Source organism: Anneissia japonica, unplaced genomic scaffold (genome assembly GCF_011630105.1).
Source record: "Anneissia japonica isolate Jap-2015-1 unplaced genomic scaffold, ASM1163010v1 scaffold288012_len1326614_cov192, whole genome shotgun sequence".
NCBI classification, from domain to species: Eukaryota; Metazoa; Echinodermata; class Crinoidea; order Comatulida; family Comatulidae; genus Anneissia; species Anneissia japonica.
Genome location: NW_022756612.1, coordinates 755,706 through 767,739, shown reverse-complemented (window position 1 = coordinate 767,739; position 12,034 = coordinate 755,706). Strand labels below are relative to the sequence as shown.

Below are 12,034 nucleotides of genomic sequence, written 5' to 3'. Positions count from 1 at the left end.
CGCATGCGTCAAAAGGTTGCATGGTGTTCCGCCAGAAAAGTGGTCCGCCAAAGTAAATCTAGGCCTAGTGTATATCCGTGGTACGGTTTGTGTTAATGCCGATTTTTGCACTAGCTGTAACTCAACGTTTGCTTTGCTTCCTTATTAATATTAGCAGGTTTTTTATGATATACTGTACATTTTCTTTTTTTAAGAATGTTATTTATTTGATATAACTAAAATCACGTAGTAAAAATCCTGTTTTACTTTTTCCATTTTATCGTAGTCATAGATAATTTTGTACCCACCACAAATAACAAAAACTTCTAGGCTCCAGCTCTAGCCACTGCGAAAGTAATTTGTAATACTGTATGAACATCGAGTGATAGCTGGGTTAGTGATCTTTGTATGGCCTTTAAATTAGGAATTATACAGTTACAAATATTATTATTTGTTATTACCAATAATTATTAATAATTATTGAAATTCTTTCAGATATATTTGGCATTTTTTATTTTTATTTTTTTTTAGGGTTTGAGTTTTTAAGTTAAATACTTAATACTACTCTTAAATATATTTTAATGTACTGGTTGCAAATTTGCAGCAGATACAGTCGTCATCCTAAACAGTCATGTCTTGATGATGGCTTTTAACACACAAAAAGACAATTAAGGCACTTGTACGATAGAATATCAATACATTTTAACGGCACTTCCTTGCATTATAAAACCTTCAAATTCCGTCAAATTATGTGCTATTTTTGACAATCTACATTTTTGGATCCTCGGGTATAAGCCCACCCCCAAACTTGACATAATTTTGTGTTTAAATGGGTAGGCTTATACCCACATCAGTACAATAATTAAGCATGTCCATTTCTAAATATTAATTTTGTTTAGGGGAGTACTTTTTTCAGAAAACTCGGTTTGATGGTTGCCAGGCATGCAATAGTCATTTTGAGTAGAACTTTCTTTCCCGTGCAGGTGCATTATGTATGTGCTCAGAAGTAGGGGAAATACAGTATATTGAGTACCAAGAGAAATGTACCAATAAAAAGTTATTTTTCAGTGATTTATATTCATACAAATATCTTGGTATGCCAATTCTAGCAAGTCAATGAAAGTGGGAGAATTTTCTATTCTTTCAACCACATGGTGGTGTTAGGAATAAGAAAATTTAACACTGGATTTGAAACATTGTTTCTTAGAGTATGTGTGCATGTTGCTCTTCTCTCTTCTGCTATCGAAGAAGATTTGTATTGTCCGACATTCCACCCTTGAGTATAAAAGAAGAGTGCATTATTTAAATTGCATTATAAAACACACAGACTTATAATAGGAAATATTTTGAGAGGAAACTACAACCATGTAGGTATAGTAAAAGAACAAACATTTGTTTTTTGGCTTGACACAGTCTCTTATTTTAATAGATCAAACTTTTCCCACTAGCTACAATGGCAGTCAAAGCATACCCTACATTTTTCAATGACCTAAATATGGCCTCCAAAATATATTAATGTATTATTATTGTTGTTGTTATTTTTTATTATAATATATCATATTCAAGACATAAAAAAATGCATAATTGTTCTAGCTTTTATATAGCGTAGTACTGTACAACAGGCTGACAACCAATTGAATGGCGGCAACATTATACCAGGCTTTATAAGTAATAATAACTGTTCACCTCATATCACCAGCTAGCACATTCTCTTATACCCTTTGCATCCTTTAGCCATAAGCTGTCCCTCAACTCAACCCTCCACTGCTTAAATTATTACAAGATTTAATTACTGTATTGCATTTCAATATTACCGTAGTTCTAGCAGCATCACCCATCGAGAAGAGAGAAATATACTGTATTAAATTATTGATTTTGAGCCAACATAACTGCTGTGATGAGAGCCGAGGGTCTTATATATAAAATATCATGAATTGAAATGAAGAATCCTACTGAAAAAAATCCCACATGCAGGACATGTAAAAACAAAATCAAATAAATTAGCTTTACAGAAACCTTAAATTTACACCTTTACTTGTCTTACCAAGGTTCGAGTCTTCAAATTGATGCATTTGATATTAAAATGATCTGCGCTAGTAGCCAATCATGGTTAAACTGGCCTGAGTAGAAGAGAGCAGAGTACTGTACATACATTTAGTTCACGTTCTAGCTACCCATCAGTTAGATCCTAAAGATACCTAAAACGTCTAGTAAACATAAAACTACCCAACTCAATACCTAGCACACAGCTCACAAGTTAAACCTAAATGTCTACTAATAAAAAAAACACAGGTGAATTTAATCTTCAGAAAATCAGTATCCTAATTCATTAACCTCTGTCCGTCTGTTAGCAAGATTACGCGAAACTAAGGAATGGATCATCATAAGATTTAGTGGAATGGTACATAATAATCTAAGAGACTGGAAGAAAAGGTTAAGGTCACAGAAATTTGATGGTGGTTTCCCTCTTGAAACTTAACCCCAAGCATAAAAGAAAATAATGGATTCACTCTACATTGTTCGATATCCAGGCACAGGGTGGAGTTATGCACTCTGGTGGTGACTACTCTAGTCTGTTTTTGTATAGTACATGATAAGGCCTCATGGCGAGCAGCTTAGCTCAGTCGGCTAATCTGGTTGTAGTCACTGTGTGTGCGCTGAACCATGGCAATCTCTAGGTCCCCGGTTCAATTCCCATCGCTGCCTCTCCTTGTGTTTCAGCTAGAGGGCTGAAATACAAGTTACAATAGCGCACTGTCTTTCGGATGAGACGTTTAAGCCGTTGGTCGTGTGCATTATGGCTCATGTGCACGTTACAGAACGCAGTACACTCTTCGAAAAAGACTAGGGGATTGTCTCCCGGTGTACTGCCCAATCACCACCAAAAGGACCCACTGGAAATAAGTCTTCTTCTAGACTTTCGTGGGCTATCCTTGGTGTTTACACCGAATAAGTCCAATCCAATCCATGGAAGAGCATGAATGAGTTTTTGTTGTGAAAGAAAGGTATTATTATTATTGTTATTGTTATTATTATTGTTATTATTATTGTTATTATAATTATTATTATTATTATTATTATTATTATTATCAGAGATTTGGTCATGAATGGCCAATTTCCAAATATTCACTGACTGAATTCAGGCTTGATGACCCCGCATAGGCCTACTCAAGTTTTAAACCTGGTTTTCTGTTGCTTTGTTCTCCGTTCAATTTCAAGCCTGGGTGGCAAAAGCACCATGAGCACTGAATCATGGATACCGGCACTATAGAAGTCTCCAAAATTAATTATTATTGTTATTGTTGTTATATTATAGTGAGGGGTTTTTGTTAGTTGAGACATTTTAGGATTTGCTTATGAATACTCATGAAAAATAAAATTCTAATCTGGAATTAATGAAATGGTCAGAGATGTTAAACTGTTTTTTGACTTGAGGAATTTCGACACATGCATATTCAGACCTAGGATCCCTAAAGAATTAGTCTGTTATCAACATGCGTATTTGCAATTTACAGATTAGAAGTAAACAAATAAATAGTGTATTTTCCAAATCTCTAAAATGTAATTGTAAAAAGATGTAATAATGTACTTATTGGATAGATAGATATTTATTCATGCATCAGATGAAATGGATAACCATAATTTCAAGCAAGCTGCTTGCTAATTATGCAGAGAAACCAGCATATTGCTAGGATCATGTAAAGTAATCTGTCTCAATCATTATGGAAAGCAAAATATTTAAGCCACCATATCTTATAGACAGACTACTATGTTTTGTAAATGGAATCATATTGTTAAGTCTGTTAATCATGTTTGTTGGCTTCCATCTGAATTATTTTCAATGTCTCAAGATTTGTTAATGATTTGTGTCCTTACCTCAAGTGTAAAAATAATAATACTAGTCCTTTATTCACATCGATAACATACGCAAAGGGAAACCTAAAATAGTACCATATAAATTGAGAATCTTTGTTGTAATTCTTTTTTAGTTGTTGTAATATTAAAATTATTTTAATCATACATTAATTACCTAATAATAAGCTATCATATTAATCAGTATTAATAAAATTGATATTAAATTTTTTAGATTCATAATGTAAATTAATTTTAGTAATGTAGGTAAATTACAGATATAAGCAAATAAGTATCTAGGTACATTAAACAGACTAATAGGTAATTACTATAGTTATCATACTCTAGTAATTAAAAAAAAATTTAGAAGAGTAAAAGAAAAAGTAAAGAATGAGAGAGGAAAGAACAAGAAAGTAAACAATATATTAGAAAGGATAAAAGAAGGAAAAGGGAAATGAGAAGGTAAGAAAGAAATAGTAAAATAAGAAAATATACTAGGGGTAAATTAGAAGAAAGACAGGAAATAAAAATGAAAGAAAAGAAAGGAAAAAGGAAGAAAAGAAATGTAAAAGGAAAATAAAGGTAATAAGGACAAGAAATGAAATTTTTCGTAAATAAATTAATTAAATAGATGAAAAAAACCTAGAATTACTGTATTTTCAAATGAATTATAGCTAAATATTTATATAGCTATTTATTTTTATTAGGTAAATCGATAGAATAATTTATCACCTATAAAAGCGCGTCTTTACATTATGCACTATAATAAATTCACAAATTGTTGTTAATGTATGAATATAGAACTACACTAATTGATTTATAAGTGGATCACCCTTTTTCAATATTAGTAAGCCTGTAAAATATTCAAACTGCTGTTGTAGCGGTCATCGGTTGCTATGATAAATCTGTGCACATGCGCGTCAGAAAAATTAGTGCATGGTTTGGGATAGGAAAATAACGGAGTTTCGATAATGACGGTAATAATAATATAAATTTACAAATAATATGAATAATACTGTATAAAAGTTGATCTTGGTAATTAAGATGTTTCAGTCTTTAAAAAACATTAGAAGCATAACAGGGAAGAAGACTTCATTCATCATCAAACAGGTTCAGGCCCTTTTGTAATTTATGTAGTATTCGATATGATTATGAATTGATGTAGTACAGCATTATGGATTAGTATGATTATGATATGGATACTTAATGATGTAGAATAGTAAATGATATAGATTATTTACAGTAATATGATAGGTCAATCCATGTAGATATCAGTATCTTACAAATATAAATTAAATAGTAAAACAGGTTGATATATTTTAGCTAACTGCACTACTATTTCAATTACAATTAATTTGTTCTTATTGTAAGTTGTATGTAAATTGTAATACTTTATTTCAGATATGGAGTCCGTAGTACAGAACATAAAATAAATAATAAAATAATAATAAATATAAAAAACTCTGTATCAATAAATAGTACAATCCAGCTGATCATTAAGTTATTCAACTCATACTGATATGAGACCAATTAGTGAAGAGATTATACTCAAAAAATATCTTTAATATAAAAAGAAAAACCTTATTAAGCTCAATGTTAGAGATAATACATTTAAAGTTATATGTCATGTATTCAAAATATGTAATACAAATAGACTCTGGCAATTGGTTTACACTGCTGTACTGAATAATCGCACACCAAACACAATATCAACCTCATTATCATAAACATACACTACTGTATCCCATTTCTTACGATGAAGGCTCAGAATATGGAAATGCAAATAGTTCTGTTGTATAGTATTGCCTGTAAAATTCATATCAGTATAAAATACAGAGTCTACAGTAACTTAACATATTTAGTAATTATTATTTAACTAAAAATATTTTTGAAAATTTGTAAAATATGGTGTCAATATTAATAATGATGAGGTGAGGCAATGAAGAATGATGTGATTATGGCTATGATAATGATAGTGTTCATAAGGATAATCATGGTCATACTGTAGTTTGCAAAAAAAAATTAAGTGGTTTTAATTAGTAATAGTTTGAGGATGGTGATGATGGCAACTCAAATGCTGGAGTTGCTATGATAAAGTGATGATAATTTTCTAAATTATGATAATGCTGATGAATGCCAAAATGTCAATAGAGATGTGGTGATTATTCTTAGGATACTGATAATAAATACATTTGCTTTTATTTTATTCTTATACAGATACAGTATGATAAAGGTTAGATATACGGTATGTCATAAGCTAAAAAATTGAATAATTTGTATAGTTAAGAAGGTTTTGAACTTAAAAATAACAATTTCAATTAAAGAAAATCAGTTAAATTGATGGGCTCTTAATTTCCTGCATTCTTATGCATACATTACCCATAAATTTTAAGGATTTTTGTAATAAAATGTCTATCTGTTTTCTGTTTTGAAATTAATAACATGTTTGATCCTTTTACGTAAGTAATTAAAAGTTTTAGTTGAATTCTTGCAGTTTTCCCTTATTTTTTTATTTTAGTTTGGAGGGGATAGGCAGTACATATTTAATGGTATATTAATGATCATTTAGATAAAGATCACGAACAAATGACTGGAACATATTTAAAAATGTTTTTTTTTTTTGTACAGCGTTTTGAAATTTAGTAAGTATGCAAAGCCGACAAAAGTCTCAATACTGTTTTATTTCTATGTTACATTTTGCTTTCAAGTATTTAGAAATTGTGAACATTTTGATATATTTGTTTTTCTCATCATTTATTTTAGCTTATTTTTTACTTTTATTATTTTTGGGGTTTCCTATATTGATTTTTATTTTTTAGTTTTAAACTTTTGATTTACAATGTTCTTTGCTATCGTTGAGGCAGAATCTGTGTTCTTTGGGTTATGGAATGTTACTCCATTTACTTGTTTGTGGTGAGGTTATAGTAAACTGTTTACAAATTTGCATTTTACACTATATGAGTTTAAATTTAATGATAATATTAATACAAATTCATAGAAAATTAAGGCACTATTATTTATAGTAACAAAGGCTAAAAGCTTTATTAATAGTTAAAACATTATTCTGTTACAAGTTAACAATACAAATAATTAAGATTAGTAAATTTGTTAATTTTTGAATCTGAATATTTTTGTTACAGACAAAACCAGTAGCTTTTGCCGTACGAACAAATGTGAGTTTTGACGGAAGTTTAGATGATGATTCACCGGTGCAGGGTTACGCCATTTCATTTAATGCTAAGGATTTTCTACATATTAAAGAGGTACGTGAGAATAGCTGTTAATAATTTTAGCTAACAGAAAATTGAAAGAGGGAACCCAAAACTGAATGTTGTGGACAAATAGTACACGAGTCAGCCTTTATCACTAGTCAGTTACACACCAATCAGGTACAGACCAGTAAGGTACACACCAATCAGATACATTTATTTATTTATTTATTCTTTATACTGAGTTTCCTTTCCAGTGACAAATTACTGTTCTCCCAGAGGGCCCAGTAAACATAAAACAGTCCACGACACACAACACAAACATACACACTTGATGCTTTTACGCAAACTAAATCTCAATTTGGGGTTCAGGGAGTGGAGTTGTTTTGGTTGTGAGAACCAAGTCCTGCAACTAACAGGAATTGAACCCATGACCCTGGGATTGGAAGGCAAGCATCTTAACCACCAAGCTATTCAACTCCAGTAAGGTAAATGTCAGTAAGGTACACACCAGTCAAAGTGTAGTCAGTTGAAATATAGATTCAGAGCTGAATGTTCACTATTGTATATTGTTGACAAATAGTATACCATTCAGGTACACACCAGTTAGATGCACGCCAATAGGTACACGTCAGTAAGATACACACCAGTAAGGTACACGCTAGTCAGGTGTAGTCAGCTGAATTTTGGCTATATAATATTGTGGACAGTTACGATAGTATAGTAAAACGTCCATACGAATAGTCTTCTCCCCTCATTACATCAATGTTTTACAAAGTGATAATGTATATTTTTCTAAATAAAATCAAGTTTGTTATATTTATTTATTTATTAATAGTTTGATCTTTTCTTCCATTTCTGGTATAATAATCACTATGTTAATGTAATAAAGCTAACCAGAATAACGAACTACCAACGCAAGTGTCGTCAGATTGAGCGCACATGTTTACAATGAGGAACGACAGTGTTGGGGTCTGCAACTTATTGACATCATGAATGCTAGATATGGTCACGAAATGCAAGTAAACAACACTATTTGGCAATAACACAAGAAAAAGTTCCATAAAATATACAGATGCTTGAATAAAAGTTCAAATAATATTTTTTTAAGTGGAAAATCCCAGCAATTAAAATAATTTTTCGTTTTTATTGAAGGTAAATTCAGCTAGGCTGCTGCACTGTCGGTTTGTGCTAGGCCAGGCCGCCGCCAGCCTATTGGTGCTCAATGGCTGGGGATAGTTTAGCCTAGGTATTGGAAACTCACACCCGATCTAGTTTACAAATTTTTAATTTATGAATACCCCTTGGTACCAAGGGGTACATAAAATGGACGTTTTACTCTACACCAGTCAGGTACAAGACAGTATGGTATTCACTACATGTCAGTCAAATATACACCAGTCTGAAATGTCACACCAGTGCAATACAACACAGGTGGATAAGTATGTCCCACAGGCCACATGTAGCCCAACTTAAATTTTGTTGCAGCCCACGAAAATAAATTAAAAACCTATATATGCGGCCGACGTCTATCATGTCTTAGTTGTTACGGCCTGGTGCCAATCTCTAAAAATAATATTAAAACTAAGCATATAGTGGCATTAAAGTGTGTATGTAGCAAGCACATTTTCTATTCAAGTTTGCTTGTGGCCTTCAGTGTTAAATCAAAAATTCAGTTTCGCCCTCTGACCAATTCGTGTGCCCTCCCCTGTCGTACAAGATAGGTAAACTGTTATCATAGTATGTAACCAGTACACACCAGTTTGCAATGTTACACTAGCATGGTTCCGAATGATTAGATTATCTCTATCAATTCTTACTTGAATAATTTCTTTGGTTATCCTTCTATGATTTATATAGAATTCCATAAAGATTTAAATCGTTTTGCCCTTTAATGATATCTTAAATTCCACGTGCGTAGAATACAGACTGTCAGTGTACATGAATAGATTTAATTGCGAATTACAGAATGACCAACCAATCACACATGAGAGCTCATTCATAGAATATAAATTATTTAAATGTGAACGTACAAAAAGTAGGTATGATTATGCTACATACTACTGTACTCCTATCCAAGAAGTAAGAAGAGTTTGGGTCCACTTGCTTTTCTGAATGAATCTTCCTTTACAAAGGTAACACATTAAAGGATAATTTATTGCATGACAATACAGTAAAATATCTATTAAGTTGACACTTTAGGGACTAAAAAGTGTCCTCTTAAATAGGGGTGTTCCCCAGACTAGGGGTAGCCATATTCAGGGGACCACTAACCAAAAAATATTAAATTTTCCCCTTAATAGGGGTTTTGTTTTCATACAATTATATTTTTATTGTCATAAGAATCAGTTATAATTTATATCAATAATTTGCAAAGCAAATACAATTCATTTATATTGTGAAATCAGCAGAAATGTCATTTTTTTCGTTGTCTTCTTACCTGTTGTCGAACGCATAGAGACCTTTATTTGCTCTTGCTCTATATAAATCCATCTATTATTTTTTTTCATTAATATATTAACAATAGCTTATGTTTTCATTATTATTTCGTAATGCAGATGTTAATTACCAAATATTTAGCTTTCTATTGCATAGATGTAGCATGAATTAGAATTACCGGTAAGTGCATAGTATGGATTAGAATCGTGAAAGTACACTAAAAAAAACAAAGAAAAAGAAATCGCCATGGTTAAGGGTCAAAATTGACAAGATTGGTTTATACAAAGGTACATAAAACTTGCAGTAGACATACCGATGTTCACTCTAAGGATTCAGGGGAGGTTTATTGCTCAAAAGGTGTCGAAATATCAAGTTTTAATGAATTTTTCTTATTTTGAGACTGCACACTTGTTGATACAATGGAAAAAAATTAATTGTCCCCTTAATAGGGTTTATTTGACCCTTTGGCATCCTTTAATAGGAGTATCCCCATAGTAGGCTTTGGCCATAGTGTTAAAAGATATATTTCCCCTCATTTCACAGAAAAAGTGTCCCCTTAATAGGGGTGTCCCCTAAATATGGGTGTCCCATTTAGTTCCAATGATGGACTTGCACTATATGAAATGTGAAAAATGTGGAAATGTGAAGTGATAGTTTGCATTGTTGGTTCTCTCGGTAACCTGTATGACATTTTTGGCCCAGGTTAACTGCCCTGGGGTTTATAAGGAAATGTGTAGAGCAGTATGTTGATACTGTAGTGTAAGTGCCACATTTGATTGGTTTGTGGTTTACTTGACGAAGTAAATGCCAATGACAATTAGATATCAGACAAAAAAGGTTTAAACACCGAAATTAACATACAGTGCTTTATGTTACGATTTGTTAAAGTGGGACAATCTGCCTTGTAAACAGTCTATTGAAAAGAAGCAAATACAAGTTATCTGATATGATATGTGTAGATTAATGTGCTGAGCAAGACTTTGTCATTTTTCAAACCATTCAAACATCGGAATCTCCAACTTACAATAGAACTCGATGAAATTTATTCCTGATACTGTTAAAACAGCCCCAGATATCGATGAGTCTGAGCCAACATTTTTTGAAGTGATGGGTGCTATGAATGGATTAAAAAATGGCAAAGCTAAGGTTACAGATGGAATCACTAATGAACAAATAAAATTTGCTCAATCTGCTTCAAACTTCGTGGGATTGATTTTGAAATTCACCATTATTGTCAGGAATAATTCCACTCTTCCTGGTGACTGTTAATCAGTAGAATCATAACTCTGTACGAAAAGAAAGTCCTCTCATCGCCAAGAATAATAGACCAGTATCAATGATTGCAACTTTGTCAAAAATTGTGACAAAAATCATCAATTTTCGGATCAGTGAACGATACAACCATGTACTGTCAAACGATTAGTTTGGATTTTGCCAAAATTCTGGAACTATCGATGCAATTTTTACATTTCGTCAACCCATCAAGAAGAAAAATCTTCCAATTCATGCAATTTTCCTAGATCGTAGAAGTGCGTTTGATCTCATCTCAAGTGAACAGTTGTACAGAATACTTGAAATCCAACTTGTCTCCAAAAAGTTGGTAAAAATAATCAAATCCTACTATACCGAAACACGGCTATGATCAAAGGTGGCTCTACAGTGTTCGATATTGGGTCAGGGGTGAGGTAAGGAGCAGAGGAGTCGCCATTCTTATTCAATGTATTCTTTGATTACATTTTATTCGTTATAGAACGTGACATGAAAACTTGAAATTGGTGACGGAGTTAATTTTAAGTATCACATACCAACGCAGTCTAATCCTAGGGAATTGAGAAAAACAAGAAGAGGTACAGGTATTGGCAGACTATTAAGATCTTGTATGCTGATGACCTTCTATTTTTTTCGAGACTGACGCTGAAAAATTTTACCAGATACTTGCCATCTTAAATCGAGTGTTTATAAAGATTGGTCTTTTCATTGCAAAGGACAAAACAAAGTCTATGTTATTTAATTCCCTGGATGATTAACCAGACAGTATTTATGAAATTGATGGTGCAAAACTAGAACACGTTAATGTATTTCGCTACCTAGGTTTCAACTTCAGTTCCAAAGACCAAAAACATTTCATGAACTGTCAAAAGCATACAAAATCAACAATGAACAACTCTACAAAATCAATAGATGGACACCAATTTCTGACTTTATTGATGAACAGTTTTTAAAATACACTGCACATGGCAAGTGGCAGAAACAAATGTTATTTATGGAATCAAAAGTACCATATTCACCTGATATTTGGCTGAAAATTGATTGGAGACATGGAAAAAGCACAAGTTCTAGCAGTAATGCAGGATCAACAGTTGTTAGGAAAGGTTCTTGACGAACAGCTTGATCACCGTAAACGAAACCGCCCAAAGAAGCATACTTCTGGGGTATGAAATGATAATGATGATAAAAGGCAAAATACTAAAAAAAAAACAATACTGTGAGAAACAATGGCTGGACCTTGGTTGAGTAAACAGCCAGGAACCACAGCTTTCAGACAACACTAGTCC

The 12,034-nt window shown here is 32.4% G+C and overlaps 1 protein-coding gene across 2 annotated transcripts in view; it reads left to right on the top strand.

Annotated features, from left to right (window-relative positions):
• Positions 1-12,034, top strand: part of LOC117124304 (voltage-dependent L-type calcium channel subunit beta-3-like) — a 103,000-nt gene that overhangs the window by 33,528 nt on the left and 57,438 nt on the right. For both annotated transcript variants that reach the window (XM_033270492.1, XM_033270491.1), the window contains exon 3: positions 6,972-7,094. In XM_033270492.1, the coding sequence (XP_033126383.1) occupies positions 6,972-7,094 (123 nt within the window). The remainder of the gene's footprint in view (positions 1-6,971; positions 7,095-12,034) is intronic.